Consider the following 16821-nt stretch of genomic DNA (forward strand, 5'->3'; position numbering starts at 1 on the left):
TGGAAATCAAAGTTAAGTTTTCTGTGATCCCCATTGTGTGTTTATTATAGCATAATCTCTAATTTTACACTGGCTGGCTTCCACCACACAGCTTTACCTTCTGTAGCATTCTTTCTCTAAACGTCCCTGGTTCTTCATCTCCTGTCATCCATCTTGTGTATGGAATGATGAAAGGATGCTTTGTGATCACATCATGGTACATGTGCAAAAGTGGCTGAAAGCCAGGAGTTATCTTGCAAGATCAAGATCACTGATCACTTCAAGATTACTGTCTTCATCTCCCTATATAAAAATTGTGTACTCCCCCCAAAAAAGAAATCTCCAAACTCTAGCATATTCTGCCTTGTCCTAAAATGAGAGCAGCACTACATAACTCACATTTAGTTGAAGTGGTACAGCCAGGGACCTGTCAGTCTGCACAAAAACATTATCAGCAGCTTCTCAGATTCTATCATCATAGAAAATAATCAGCAATTCATATGCTTCTTTCTGAGTTTGTTATGGCCTCAGGGGTAATCAAGGATTAGAGCATCTCTTGTAGCTTTCACATTAGTGAAACATTTTGCATCTAACTAGCCCATGATTGGTTTCTAAATGCTAGTTCATACCCTTCATGTTTTAGAGGACACATGGGTTAATGTGGCCTAGTTATTGCTTCAGTGTCTGATTTCTCTTCAAGTAGCTTTATGCTGATTCTTTATATTAGAGTTCTCTCAGTCCCCTTGAAAAGTGGACCAGAGATATTTTACATCTGCCAGTGAAGGTGAGCCAGCTGGAATGTGCTACAGGAAGGGAAGAGGAGCTGACTAGTAACTTAGTCAGAAATTTCTGACTCTTCTCCAACATTAGCCCTGCCTGGACTAAGTATCCCTGGCCTACCCCCAAGACAACTACTGGGAGGAACTAATTTTCTCTTTCCTCTTCTGCATTTTCAATTATTACTCACATTTTTGTTTGCTGCCTATCTGTTTCTCATTTGAAGGGCCCAGCAATCACCAAGGCAGAAGCTGAGTTCAGCAGATAAGAGAACAGGACACCCATATCGCCAGCTTCACTCACCCTTCTGCGCCAAGTGCCTCTTCTGTCTTTTTGGCAGGACAGTGGCTTGGGAGCTTTCTCTTTCCTTAGCAGGGTCTGAATTCAGCCACTTAACACCCTGCTGCAGTGCCAAAGTACGCTTTGCAGCACAGGATTGTATATGGCAGGAACGGATTACAAATGCAGCCAACTGGATGTTGCCAACCCGTTATCTACTGTCCTTTTATCCAAGTACTCTGTCCCTGTGCTCTGATTTCCCCTTTTCCCTTTTATGGAGTGCTAGAGGGAAGTGACTTTTTCTGGTCCTCTCCATCTGACTCCAGAGAGGAGGTGAAATTTTTTAAGAGCTGTACTTTACATTCATTAATGGCACAGAAAGGAAATTTAGGCAATTGACTTAGGAGTGATGTTTTGCATGGTAGCTGGATATTTTTCATGAGGATTTTTGTTGGTTGGGGTTTCTTTAATTAAAAATTGGTAATGTTTTTCTTACAGACTTCTTATACCCTTTATGCAGGCACACAAGGACTTCAGGTTTGCCTTCTATTCTTTTGAAAACTTAAAAATATTCATTCTTCACTTTTAGTTGTTATGGATATAAGAGTTCATGTTTTTCAAGTCATAGCCAGAATCGTCCTATTCACAACATGAGGAATCATCCTATTGCCATTTATTAAGGTAATAAGAAAATAATAAGTATTTTCTGAGATACAGGTGAGGAAAGCAGAAGTTCACATAAAAAAGCCCAGATTCTGTCAACACAGACTCTGTTCTGTGGCTAGTCTTTGCTATCTCTTGTCCAAGTACCTGGATACAGAACCTCTTTACTCTCCATGCCATAATTTTCTCAAATTTCAATTTGTAGTCCCTTTTCTTTGTATCCTTAGGCATTTTTTATCAAGCCAGGAATCCCTCTTTGTCTTTCTATGGCTTTGAGGCATAGCAGCAGAGAACTCTTTCAGCTGTGGTAGGAATTTTTGGAAAAAATTCTTCTCAGCCTGTGGAAGCCCTGAAAAATGTTTATTGAAGTTGGTATATTTTTTCCTACAAAATACTTGAGTCTTTTCCTGAAACTTTCAAAAACCTCTGAGCTTGAAGAAAACACCTGGTAAGATACACTGAGTATGATAGATATGGGAAAAGAGCTGCCAAAAGCAGGGAGTTGTCAGTTGATTTTTGACAGATTTTTCGGTTTCTGGTATTTTAACAAAAAGATGCAGGTTCCCTAGTTCCTGTCAGGAATCTCTCAAAGAGCAGCTCTGTAAAATTGGTGAGCCTAAATAGGCACTTTTTTCCTCTTCTTCTAGTATATCATACATATAATTACGAGGGGGGGAAAAGTGTTTATTAAAATAATATAGTCAGGCTTCAAGGCAGAATCTCGTCAAACATTAATTATTCTATAGATTTTCCTATTGCTTTTGTATTTTTTCAAAGAGGAATTGAATAGATGAGCTTCCTTCTCTCAGTTTCCATTTCAGCAGCCAGATAGGGAACCCTGTCTCTAAGGTGAAAGTGCACGGACATGCACTGGGGAAGAACAGAAGTCACCAGGTGCAGCCTTTCCCTACCCCTTCCAGGGGTCTGATATCCACTATGTGGATTTTGAAAAATGGTTCCTAAATTGCTGCATTACATCCGTTATTGCAAATAAAAGTAATTAAGTCATCCTAATTCTTTAAAGAAATACAGTTTCTGTGTACAAATCCTACAACCTACTGAGTCCTCCAGAAAATCCTTGGATATGTGTTTTATATCTTTCATAACAGAAAGCTTGGAGTTACTCTTTCTAACATTTCAGCAGTATTTATTTCTTTTACTAGTCAGCACAGGAAAGCTCAGAAGCCTTTATCTGCATTTCTGCATTGAATTGCTTTCTTCTCAATTTAGTAGTATGTTCCTGATACAAGGAAGCTTTTTAAAGGGAGAGGATTGTTAAAAATAAATATTTTAGGTATTAGGTAACTGAATGATGTTTTGCAAATAGAATGTGATTAAAACATCTCCCCTCAAAGCAAGCAGTCACAGAATTGTAGTTAAGACAAGTAACATGTGTTTTACTACTCTGCTTACAAAGATTTTGCTAGTTCCTAATTGCCAACCTAATTTCTACAAGTTCTAAGCAAAATTCTAGAGCAGCTTTAGATAAAATTCTCCATATGTCTGATGAAGTGGCTGCTTTTGTAGTATCCTGGCTGTATATGGTGAGCTTTCCTGCCCTGCCTTAGACCTTTGTCACATTGTTCTGTGCAAAACTGAGAATTGCTGCACTAATTATTAGGTAATATTTTATAAAAATGTAGCTAAAATTTAATTCTTGTCATGCTCATTCCTTCGGAATGTGGGTGTACTTGTAGTCTTTTAATCTAAATACCATCAATTTCATGACAATCTCAAGGTACCGTATATGGTAATTTAAAGCTGCACTGGGAAACTTGTCTTTCCTTTTCATGCCTGGAAATCAGCACCAACCAGGTTTTGGGCACCAACCTGCTCATTTCAAGAGCAAGGCTAATTTGAAGAGCTGTGCCTTTCAGACCAGTCTTCTCTGTATTCAGTCTGTCCATTTTCACCATGAACTTCAGCTGCTTCCCCAAGCTGCCACTAGGGAAAGAGGACCTCATTTCTTTCCCTTGAATTTGTTAGACAAATACTTCTACCTGGCTTTGTTTCTCATTTACTTAAATTTAAAGGAAAAAAATCCCCACCAAACATAAAGAAAAAACCCAAACCAACAGTCTTTGAGACTACATTAAGTTTCAGAATGGCCTTAATTAGAAGAATCCTTTAAAGATTCGTATCTAAGTACAGTGCTTTTTTAATGAAAAGCATTTTGAAGTTTGTTTGTGCCGAGTGTGTTGCTGATAAAAAACCCAAAACAAAAGCAAGAAAAACAAACCCAAATCAGAGATATCATTATTAATTTTGAAGTGAAAAAGGCCTTATTTCTTATATACAGGTAAAAGCAGCAGACAGCTGTGAAAATGGTTAGGCAATTCTTGGTTCTGATTTGCCTCTCACTTATATGTAGCCATTTTTTACATTCATATTCAAGTTTCTATATACACGTAAATTTTAGCCTCTCATTATTTTTTTTCAGTATGTGAAAAGTAATGATATTAATTAATTTCAGAAGACTAGATTTCTTGCATCTTTATTCTCTCCTGTTCACAGAATTAATCAAAAGCTCTGAATTTGTCCTTAACCTCTCAGCATAGTTCAGAACTGTAGTGGCAATTCAAGTGTACCTACTGCAGTACCATTCATCTTTGTGTTTTGGTGTTCTGGAGCAGCCTGGGAGCAGGAAAACTCATCAAAACTTAAAGAAGACTTTTAAGTAGAAAAGGGTCATAGCTAAAGACCATCTCAAAGATGAAAGGAAAACTCAGGAATCTTGTTTGCCCCGTGTGCTATCTAAGCTCATTTTCTGAGTAAAAATTCTTAGGCTTGAATCTTTTGGCAGGATTTTGCTGAAAAGTACTTTTTTTGTAATTTTTTTACCTATTTATATTGTTTTACTGCCAGTTGGTAATAGGGATTGTAACAAGAATAGCTGTGTTCTCAGAGTATGTTATATGTTTGCTTTTCAGCAAGTCTCAAACTACAGTATGTTTTTATTTTTTGCTGGATCTGAAGGCAAGACAGTATTTTTTTTTTTTTGGTTTATCTGAACGCAGCTGAATGCTCTGAGAACAGCAGCTTTAACAATAAAGAGCAGTTATATAACACCTTCTATCAGATGATTTTAACATGTAATTTAGACCTTTCTGCTTTTTTATGGGGTTGGAAACATTTTTATCCCCCTTTTGCAAATGAGTAACATAAGGCTCAAATGAAATTACTCATGTACAGTTAAACCCGTGAGCCAGCATATCCACAGAAGGAAAGAAAACTGTCTTGAGCATTAGCTTAACCATTGGATTTGGACTTTACTCTTTTTTTTTTCTCAAGTTTTGTTTATCATAGCCACAGCAGTTTGTTTTACAAAGTATTGCATAGCGGTAGAGTAGTAATCTGGATGGATTAAAAAAGAAGCTGACAAATACTTAAAACTGGTTCAGTTTCATATAACAAAAAGCACTGAGCCACAGATACTTGCCTTTTTTTACTTATTCTCCATTTGTTTGGTAGAAAATTCTCTTTTATCCTAAAACATTCTCAGCAGCTTTCTGTTCTTTATTTCACCCACAAAAGGCTTCCGTCTTGTCTGGAGCAGAAAATTTGACAATTTTTACCATAAAGGTTAAATCTATTTTTGGTGTTCTCATAACAAACTCAATCCTTTAATGTATTTATATCCTTGCTTGAGAATAAGCCTTAGAAGAAGCAGAGACCAGATTTAGATTTTTTTTTTCCTGTGGTGTCTATCAATTTTTTCTTTGGGTCAAGTACTTCAATAGGAATCAAATATTACATTTTAATAATCTTTTACACAAATATTTGTAAAACAGTGAACAGCAGTGGTATTTAATTTTCAGAAAACTCTGAAAATTTTGAACTAAGACTATTCTGCTTATGATTTTCTAACCCAGAAATTCTATTTAACATGCAATAAATATACAAGCATAAAGGGAAGGAAAGGCAGAGGAAATATTCACAGCACTAAAAAAACAAGAGTAAAAAATACTTTAAAAGTGTTTTCTCAGTTACATTTTGACCTCTGTGCTTAATCATATCACATTGTATGGAAAGAAGAGAAAGGTAGGAAGAGTTGAGGGTTTATCTTTGCCTACACCAAGAAACTGACACTAAAAATGAAAATCAGAGTAGTGCAGAGACAGAGGAGGCCAGAAAAGCAAAATATTAGAAAATCCTTGGTTTTGTTTCAGTTGTTCCTTTTGCTTATGTTGGTCTAACCCATGATTTCAGAACTGGGTTAGAAGAAAGAAAATCCTACTGAGAAGACTATGAGAAGACTGGGATTCATCAGTAGCCTCCTGATCTTGTTCCACAATGGTTTGCAAATTCCTAAGTGCAAACCTTACTGAAAGCAGTCATTGCTTGAACATAAGATTCCCAGTGTGGTGCTGTTTTAGCCCTCTACAAGTCTGGGTCAGAAAACATCCTAAGAGAGAGAAGGATGTGCAATGGTGAAATTACTTGTGCTAGCACACAGGAGGAGTAAATGTGCATGTCAGTAAAGATTTAGGACTCTGCTTCCCAAGTTGATACTGAGGAAAGATGATGAATGCATTTCTTGTTAAAACAGAAAGGATGTAATTAGGTAGTTAAAGAGGAAGTAGGTTTGAGCATGTGTTCTGACCTTTAGTGTCTGGGCTTCAATGGCATATTGAAAATCTGAAGAGGAGTTGGAGAAAAGCTAGCAAATTAATCAAGGTTTTTATTGTGAACAGCTTAAGGAGTTTGGTTTATCAAAGAAGAGAAGGTTAAGAGCTGACATGATTGCAGTGCATGAGTGCCTGCACTATTGAGAGGGTTTGAAGTTTGAGTGACCTTTAATAGAGAAGCACAACTAGATTGAGTGGCTTATAATAACTCAAAGTATTGCTCCCACAGTGATGTAAATTAACTTGTTAGGAAACTTTTAAATCAAGCTGTTGAGATGGTTTTTTTCCTAAAATTTAGGCTCTGGTTGACCACAAATTATTTGACTTTGTAATAGGAAGGGCTGAAACTTTTCAGTGAATGAAACTATGTAATAAATTTTTCAGGAAATCAGATGTAATGGCTCCCTTTGGCTTATCCCAAATCTGTAAATCACTTCAAACATCACTTTCAGTGTTCTGTGTGATTGTGAATACAGACACACAAAGAGAATCAGCATCTTTTTCATTTTTCCATGCAAACTTTATTTTAAAGGGGGAACATGCAAGAAGGATAGCACATTGAGAGGCTCTGCATAATACCATAGGACTGGATATAAAAATGTAGGGAGGGAAATTTAGCTTCTAGGAGCTGGAGATGGAAAATGGATCTCTGAAGTCCAGGGATTTATCCCTGCAACTCTGTTAACATAAATAATATGGAGTTTTCAAATGCAAATTTATCTGAACCTTAATCTAAAATGACAATGAGAAAGCTGAATTTATTAGTATTTCTAATACTTTTAAGATATAAAAGTTGTTTCCAGCTCTGGGTGTCCTTTTAGTTGTCTTGCACTAAAAATGAAGTAAAAGTGTAAATGCCAAAGGTGTCTCTTTCCTTTTTTATTTTTCAGTACTCACTCTTATTTCAGCAGCTCTTCACAGATAGCTGTAGTATCTGACATTAACAAGTGAATTACAGCAAGACTTTTGGTTTGTTTTAAGATTCCTCCTGGCTGATTACCCTGACTTTTAGTAGTGTGTGGAGGTCACAGATACCACAGCCACGGTTTTCCACAGGGAAGTTGGAGCTTGCTGCCCAATTGAGGAGACAGACAAACACAGTGAGAAGTTGCATTCAGAGAGATTTGCCTTCAGAAGTTGCACTCCGAGTACAGTGTTGTTGTTGTTGCATTTTAGGAATCATGTATAAGAAAGGGAGATGCTATTCCCTGTGGTCTGAATTCTTTCTTAGTGGATGGATTTTTTCTTAGTGTTTTACTGCACTTGGGGAGACATCTACTTAGCATTTTAAAAAGAAAAAGTTAAATCATGGACTTCCTGTAATCTGAGTATGGTTGGGCTTGATTTCCCTGAGATACAGATTTCCTGCTCTGTGCAAATGTGCAATGTGTAAGTACATTGAGAGAGCCTCCTTAAAAAAACAAGTGATTAAAGCAACCCTCAGTTAAACCACAGGACTGCAGTTAAAAAAACAAACAAACAAACAAACCCAACAACGACAACAAAAAGCCTCTATAATATTGTAAATTGATTATTCTTTTTGTTCAATGAAGTATTTGCACAAGTCTCCAAATCAGCTGCTGAGAATCTGAGTCACCCCTGGTTTGGTTATTGGCCATTTACATCTGCCTGTTTTTTAAAAACCTCCAAAATGTTGTGAAGAAGGAGGTGGTGCTTAGAGAGCTGCAGGCTCATGCTACAGAAACACATCTCCTGAGACACTCTCTGCCACTCAAAGAGAGCTGATGCACTGGGAATATTGATGGTTTTCCTGCAAGAAGAGAAAGTTGTTCACATCACAGAGTGATTTATGTTGGAAAAGACCCTTAAGATCATTGTGTTCAGCCATTATTGCAGCACTGCCAAGTTCACAAGTGAACCATATCCCTCAGTGTCACATGTACACATCTTTAAATATCTCCAGGGATGGAGACTCCACCACTTCCCTGGGCAAAGTTGTAATGCTAGATAACCCTTTCAGTAATACATTTCTCCTTGTATCCAATCTAAGCCACCCCTGGTACAATTTGAGGATGTTTCCTCTTGTTAGCTGGGAAAAGATAGTGATGCGCACCTTGCTATAACCTCCTTTCAGATAGAGCTCCATCAGTAGAGCTTGCACAAATATTCCTGGTGATGCAAAATCAGCAATGAAATGTATAACAGAATTGCAGTGACTTGAACACTAAATTATGCTTGGAATTTGTCAAATGAGAAATATGTTCCCCGTTGAAACAAAAGCAACACAAACGTGTAGAGAACAGATTTTTGCTGGTTTGTGTTAGCCAAGCGTGCCAAGCATTGCATCATAATGTTAATGTTTCTGATTTTATGCTGGGCATTTTAAATATGTGCTTTGCTGAATATGTGTATTCGCTTCTGTCACTCTTTTAGTCATTGTGAAATGTAAAGTTAAGGTAGGGGGCCGTGTGTATCTGGCAGAATTTACAATAAGCTTCAGTGTATGATCATTGTCCACAGTGGCACTGTGCTTTTGGCTTTAATAACAACTGGAGCTCAAACACACAAGGAGTTACAAAACTTAGTTTAGATGTTGCATCAGTAATTTATAAATGCCAGTGGTTTTTTTTCTGCGGGGAAATATTGGATTATATTATCAGTTCATTCCACATATGGTTTAAAACTTCTCTTTATCAAAGTAAACCAACATAGTATGCTGAAGGCCACTCTGTGTTTTTCAGAAGCTTATTATGCCTTCTGGTTAAGTGATACTGAATTACATCTCCTATCACCGCTACCAATATTATGTTTACAAAAGCTTGTCTAACAGTTAACTCTATATTTGTCCCAAGAGTTACATCTTGATAAGAGGTAATAGGACAGACACTGCCAGTCACAATTTCAAACCTTACTTACGTTTAAGGTCATGCTTCTGTTAGGAAAAGGCAGCACTTACTACTCCTCAGGATCATTGCATTTTATTTCTGAGGGTCACAATTTGGTGTTTTTAGAGTCTACTGTGTATAAAAAGGTCTTTCAAACTAACCAGAACTTCAGTTTTACCAAATGACTTCTCCCAACACATTTTTTTTCTCTTCTTCCTGTGCCTACTTTCATGTCTTTTTGTAGTTTGGTTCCTTTCCCAGGAGGCACTGTCATGGTATCCTGATATACAGCAGGGCAGGGAGACTTTCTGGTAGCAACAATGATAAGAGAATTCAAAGATGAAATTCTTGAATTGCTGATGATAAGGTGTAACAGCTCATCTAAAACTGCCTTTGTACCCAAGGACTAAAAGGTGGCAAATATGATACAAGTTTTTAAAATCCATTCCATGGAGAACGAAAGGGGTTTTTTACCAGGCAAATGGGCAGGTACCTCAGTAAGAACAGTATAATAGAACACTTAATCCTGTAAACCGCCTGTAAAGTGTCAACATAATTCCTTTGTAATGATAAATCTTTCTTTACAAGCCTGTTTATTGGGGTCAACAAAGTGAATAAGGAGGTTTAAATCTACATAATCTGAATTGCCAACAAGGTTTTTCACAAAACCCCTTGGCAAAGATTTTTTTAAAAAACTAAATTGGCATAAGAGGATTCTTGCATGACAAAAAGATGCTTGGGAGGTGAGTTGAGGAAATTTGCTATTGGCAAAATTCTCCAAGATAGTGAGGACCAAGTAAGACCACAAAATTGGAAACACCTTGATGAGACTGACAAGCCAGAAAATGGTGGTTGGTAAAGTTGCATCTAGATATTTCTAAAGTGAGGCACATGGAAGTAAAAATTCACAAAACTTGGCATAGAATGTAGTGTGCTATGAATTGGCCATCAAGACTTGGGAATGAGAGCTTCGGTTTATAATAGTGGTTCCATGAAAATATCAGCTCAGAGTTCAATAGTGATCTACTCAGAGTATTTTATATGGTCCCTGTCCATATCTTCAATATATTTAATTGAATAAGTTGATTTTTGGCAGGAGATGGGCAACAAGAATGTAGAAAGTAATGGAATGACTTCCGTGCACAGAATGACTAAGTAGTAAAAGATAATTTGGGATGTGGTACAGGTCTTATAAAATTGAACTTTATGAAAATACTATTTCTTGGCACTGAGGACTTTAGGCATTGGAAGTGCATGCAAAGTATGCAAACTGGTTCACATCAGTTTCAGGGGTAACTATGCAAGAAAAAGTCACTGGAATTTATCAAATACACAGAAAAACTAGAGTCTGGAATATTTTTGGTGGGAAAATATGAAAAAGCAGTAGGAAATACAATGTCTGTGCTGTCCCTGTTCGGTCCTGTATGTTGCTACACTTGTATTTCCTAGGTGCCTTCAAAGTTCTTGTTGCAAATCTCAGTAGCTGTAGAGTATTTTTTTCTGAGTTCTCTTAATTCTTGCTCCCTTTGATAGTTTGGGTGGTTTTAATGAGACTCATTGCAAAAAAGATGGTATCTTCAACTTTCTTGAAAAGACATTTTTAAATTTAACTTTTTATTAAACCAATTGAAATAGGAGAACAATATACTAACAGGTTGTTAAACCTAGTTATGGCTACCAGAGTACTATGAATTGCTCTGTTAAATCCCCCTGTAGCATAAACAGCGTAGTGCAGATTTTTATTTGCATTTGTGATAGCTGTTAGCTTCTGTTATTATTTTGTTTTATAGATCTGGTTCTTAAATACTGATTCTCCCCACTGGGCAAACTGTGCTGCATCATTTCCTAATAAATACCTCAGCCAATATCTCTCTGCCTCTTCCCTCCCTTCCTGCAGTGAAGAGGATAATTTTGTGTAGGGATCTAAGATCAGTTTACCCTGCAGCATTAATCTTCTAACAGAGAGATACTATTTTATTTTTCCAGCGTGCTGTAATCCACCCCAGTTTCTGATATATTTAAAGCCTATTAATTGTTAATGTTACACTTCTTGAATTCTAATCATGACCAGCCCGCATGCAGGGCTCCGGTTTGGGAAGGATCATTACCCGCTCCCCTGGGGATCACAAGTGGTACTTTCTGGAGACAGCATGAGCTGTATTATTTTCGTGGATTTTTGTCCTTGTGCTGCTACATCTGTTTGAAACTGGGACTTTGTGCACAGTCTGCATTGTGTGGTTGTGAAGTGCCTTGCCTCGCGCTAGCGCTGTGGATTGTTATTTGGAATGCACAGAGGAGTCATTGATCACTGCTTCTTCCCTTTGTATTTTTTTTTTTAAACGGGACTGCAGACAATTGTGGGTACTTTTGCTATTTCTTTTCACCGATCTCAGACACTCCAAATGGTTGAGGTACTTTTGAACATTACTCTTTCCTTCTAGATTAACTGCTTAACACTTAGTATTTAGGTTGAAATGTAAAACATAGCTTTAATTTAAGAAAAAATCCAACCAACTCTTCTCTAATAATACAGCAATCTTTTCACATGTATTATAAATATAATAATATATATTGACTGCTGTTTCTATCATAAAGTGTTTGCTCAAAGAAAGCTCCTAATCTGCGTGTATAATTGTGATATACTACGTAGGGCGATGCCGTAAATTGTAAAAGTCACAAAAAATTTGTTTTGTTGTATTTTAAGCTTTTAGACTTTGAACTCTCAAAGTTGTGAGTTTCTAGTTTGTGTCCTAGAAATAGAAGAAACAGGTAACAAGGGCATTTATTTCAGGGGTTATTTTTTAGATTTTGTCACAATTCATTGTAACAACACTGCATCATTAAATAATTCAGTGGATCATTCCAGATGAGGTGGTTTTACTTTTGTATTGTCATGTGGTATCCCTGTGGCAATGAAATACAGTATTTAGTGGCAGAAGGTGATAAAAATTAAATTTCCTCTCTGGAAAATTTATTACCAGTGACATTTGCAAAAGCATGCATTTAGTTTAAAATGAATGCAGCAAGAAACATAAGTAGCCATTGTCCTTAAAAAAAAGAAAAGTGCTTAATGTTAGGTAATACATTTGGGGAATATCTTCTTAGGCGGATACAATGCAGTGTGTTTTTCTTGAATTTGTTTTTTGTGTGTGTGTACATACATGTGCAGAAAATCCTCAGTCGTGCAGGCTTCTCTGGAAGCTTTAAGTTTGTACTAAGGAAAAATTAAAGTCTTTATGTTTACAAAGTCTGGAAGCAGGTGATTTCCTGTCCTAATTCTTCAGTGGATCAGTTCCTTCAGCTGTTCTCTCATCCTTTTGCAAGTCGTCTTAGTACCAAGTGTGCCTTGTGGATCACCTGGGATTAAACAGCCAGGTTTGGTTTCTCCCAGTAGTACTGTAAAGAAAAAAAACATCACTGAGCTTGCAATGCAAGCTTCAGAAAAATCTAACTTTATAGCAAATCAAACTTTTTTCTTCCAGACTGGTTTAAAAACAAAATGGGAAAATGAGAATTTATCTTTTGTTGTAATCTGGCATTTTTTTCCCTTTCCTCTTCAAAATCCAGTGCTTATCTTAGATAAGGATGAGGATCCACACATTCACAGATGCTTATAGGATCATTTGGGTTGAAAGGGGTCTCAGATGTCATCTGGTCCAATGTCCTGCTCAGAGCAGGATCAGAGCTGAGACCAGACCAGATATTCTTGTGGTTTTTTAATTAGAAAATTATGTCTGAATATTTTTGCATCAGGAAATTAATTTTAATCTGTATTCATGTCACATCAGGAAGAATGACATGTTGTGACTGAGGCCTCGACACAGCAGCGGTTGTAAACTCTGTTTTCTGAACATCCTGTGTCATTCCCCAGGTTCCAGGTTGTTAACAACAGAGCGGTCTGTGATCCTGAGCATATTTGTGACCAACAGGAGTCCTGATCTTTAGCAAAGATGAAATCAGTTCTGTCTTCCTGAAAAGGTTCAGTCAAATTTAGGAATAATATATTCAGAGTTTTCCTTTCTCTCACATTTTTTTCCGTGTTAAAATGTTTTCTGAAGCGTGCTAACTTTCCTGGTACAAACACTCCCTTCATATTCCTCCAAACTTCAGCCTTCCCATGGGCTCTGTCACTCATCAGTTCTGCATGGAAATGCTTGGGGATTGAACCTCTTTTCTCAGCAAGTGGTATTTGTAACAGAGCCTGCAAAGGACCTCCTTTCACAAGGAGATCTCCAGGAGAGAATATTTTTCAAATAAGTGCTAATATTTGTCACTCAAAGGAAAACATGTAGAAATAAATGACAGTGATTTGTCAGGGTGCAAAAGTGGTTTCTGTAATGTGTCTGTTGGAACAGTGGGTGATAGGGGAGGGCCTTCATTTGCAATTCACTTGTGGTAGAGAGGCTCTGCAGCCCAGAGGATGTGCAGGGTTGAGGAAAGAACTACTTAGTAACCTGGGGATGACAGCAACAATGAAGCTGCTTTTTCTTCATCAGCTTTAGCATGCTACCAATTCCCTAACCTATGTTAAATCTAATTATTGTGAGGGCTGGAATCTTACCTCTCCTGTTTATCTCAAAAATTAAAAGAAAAGAGCTTTCTGCTGGGAGTGTTATTTTTTTATTATTATTTTTCTTCTGTACACATTATTGCCCTGAAAAGTTTTAAATTGGTTATTGTTTGTTCTCCAGATGGATCCTGTGCAAAAAGCAGTCATAAACCATACATTTGGAGTGTCCATTCCCCCAAAGAAGAAACAAGTAATTTCCTGTAATGTCTGCCAGCTTCGATTTAACTCTGACGTGAGTATTGTCTATTTTTCTACCTTTTTTTTTTTTTTTTTGGTGCATTAGGTATAATTAATCTAAATCTCTTTTTCCCAAATAACTCGTTCCAATTCTACCTACATTCTGCTCAGCCTGCTGGGGTGGTATTTTGTCCACTCAGAGGCAGAAGTCCATAGAGCAAGAACTCTTAATTTTCTTGGATAGCTCTGGTATGATATTCAATGCCACATCCATAGGTGAGATCCCATTTGATGGTTCAATAACCTTCAAGAGGTATTGCAAAAATAAATGTTTGCCTGACTTTTTTTTTTTTTTAAAGGAGGTGAAGCAGAAAAGCTTCCCAGTGAGTTCTCCAGGTCATATTTGCTTTTCTTCCTAATGAAATAGCTTTTATTTTTTTGTTGGTGCGGCTTTGCTGGTACGTCTTTCCATTTCTGAATAAAATGACTGGTCCAATAACTTTCATTTGTAATAAATATAAACACTTACTTCTAGCTGTCATTTTGAGGATGAGAAATTAAAAGAAACTGTTCCCTGGAGGTTAATTTTAAAAAATCATTACAAAAGACTACACTGGTGTTTTTAAAAAATGTAACCATTAAGTGTTTTTTCCTAAGTAGCTTGAAAATTGAAGAAATTCAAGGAAACTATATCTAAGAAAATTATGACCTTTCACAGTTGAGTATGTATTTGTTCTTAGAGACTATTACTAATATCATTAAGTTACTAAAAATAAACCCAAATTCACAGATTTTTTTTTATATAAAGGCTAAGAATAAATCCCTGAGTGATGTGTTAATATTACATATTTTTCTGTCATAATTTTGATCTCAGAAACAGTTTGCAGGCACCTCCTCAAAGCCTTTGAGTGTTTTGTGCTCCTCGAGATTTGCAGTAAAGCACCCATACCCATTACCCTGGTTTTCTTTGCCTCTAACATTGCACTTTGGAAAGTGTCTTGTAAAGTGTTTTCCCCAGTTTGCCTTTCTTGTCTAGGCTGGTAAGGATTTTGAAGCAGTGCTATCTTAGCTTCAAATTGATTTCTAAATCTGTCATCATTTGACAAGCTTATTAAACTTCCTTTGAAGTGGCAGTATCTGCTTAGTTAACTGATCCTCAGAAGTAATTATTTTTAAATTTAGTTTGCTTGTCTTTCTACTTTAAGGTTAAGATTTAAGTGGGGAATAAATCTTTTCTGCTCTGATACTTGGTCCAGGTATCTCCTTTTACTGATTAAATCAAGGAACCAATAACATTTTTTAAGATTTTCTTTGGCTTCATGAATCCTTGCTTCTGAGGTGGATCCATCACCAGTGAGGCAGCACAGGCAGTTGTCACTCTTCCCTCTCCTCTTGAGGTCAGGGTCCCTCTGATGGTGGGTCCTGTCCCCAGAGGAGTCACCCACTTTGTCTGTGCTGACATCCAGGTGGACAAACAGCACTTCAGGCAGATAAATTGAATCACAACTGAGTAGCTTGAAACAAGCCAACAAAAGAAGAGCTGAAATGTTATATCGTTTTGTACGTCTGTCAACCAAGCAATTTTTCCTGTCTAGACTTACGAAGTAGAACAAAAAGTGCATATCATATTCTGCTTTAAATAGTGGCATCACAAAAGCATGGCAAATTGTAGCCACACTCCTCCTTCTGGGCCAGGTGTATTCAATAGGGTGGTGTGCTCTTTCTTACTAAATTTGATACTCAGTTGTAGTTGCTAGAAAATGTCATCATCCTTTTGAAATGAATGGTTATAAGAAAGGATGAAGCACCACGATTGTGATACTTTACGTGCTGAAATACAGCACCTCTACTTTCTACAGCAGTTACTTTACCAGGACATTCACAAACAACCTAGAAATTTGATTTTTGAAAGTGCTAAGGTTATAGCAGTGTTACAAATACTGGAGGATACTTCAATATAAACCTAATTCACAACTGTTTGATAACCTCACCACCTCGGAATATTTGGAGAATGAGCCTTCATAGAATAGTACTTCTATTTTAAAAGCTTTCTAGCCTTTCATTGGGGTTTTAGCTTCTCCTGAGAAGCTGTACATAAGATTCTAAATTTTTCTTCAGGTTCAGTCATTTAACCTTAAGAATTATTTATCTGAGCATGTGCTGCATCTTTTTTTCTGAGAGTGAGATCCTATTTGAATTAGTTTGGAAATCTCATATTAGGAAGGATAGTGTTATGAAGATTGATAGTTAATGAGGTTTATTAAACAGTATTGTCAATGAGATACTTATTCTAGTCTGCATAAACTTCATTCTGTTATATAGAGGAACATACTCATTTTGAATTTTTTTTTTTAAAGAAAAAAGCAATATTATCCTTTAACAGTTGCAATTGGATGTGCTTCAGTGTTTTGGAATAAACACAGGTATTTCCATCTTTGCATCAAATTATCTGTAAACACCATGTTGTAATTTCTTCATGGTAATGACACAGCATGTTCTCCAGTGCAGCAATGACTACTGTGTCAATGAAGTTCAGGCTATGGTCTTGTGTTATAATCCAGCTCAGAAAAAATGAGAAATACTCAGTTATATTCACTACCGTGAGAGACTCAGAAGTAGAAGAGGAAGAATTTCCATGGAACAGATTGTGATTGTGAGTCAGATTTTACGGTATGCATATTCCACCAAGAGGAAGCAAGATATGTTGTGAAAGATCTAGCTTAACCTGTGAAGAAACCCTTTTGGTTTTTCTTTTAAGAATTCTGGGATTGATTATATAGGTTCGTATGGTGATATTAATTATATATACTACATTATATAATTATATATACTAATTATATATACTATTATATACTAGACATTCTTGCAAAACCAAAAATCATCTTGAGTGAGCATCCTGGTT

The 16821-nt window shown here is 36.7% G+C and overlaps 1 protein-coding gene across 9 annotated transcripts in view; it reads left to right on the forward strand.

Moving 5' to 3' along the window:
* Positions 1 to 16821, forward strand: part of ZNF385B (zinc finger protein 385B) — a 154198-nt gene that overhangs the window by 104927 nt on the left and 32450 nt on the right. For 7 of the 9 annotated variants that reach the window (XM_066189826.1, XM_066189827.1, XM_066189825.1 and 4 more), the window contains one exon: positions 13864 to 13974. In XM_066189826.1, the coding sequence (XP_066045923.1) occupies positions 13864 to 13974 (111 nt within the window). Of the gene's footprint in view, positions 1 to 11477; positions 11584 to 13090; positions 13151 to 13863; positions 13975 to 16821 lie in introns of those variants that run through there. The other 2 variants (XM_066189832.1, XM_066189833.1) reach the window with 2 other exon arrangements.

This window comes from Chamaea fasciata, unplaced genomic scaffold, assembly GCF_029207755.1.
Source record: "Chamaea fasciata isolate MVZ Bird 193981 ecotype frontalis unplaced genomic scaffold, bChaFas1.0.hap1 SCAF_8, whole genome shotgun sequence".
Classification (NCBI taxonomy): Eukaryota; Metazoa; Chordata; class Aves; order Passeriformes; family Sylviidae; genus Chamaea; species Chamaea fasciata.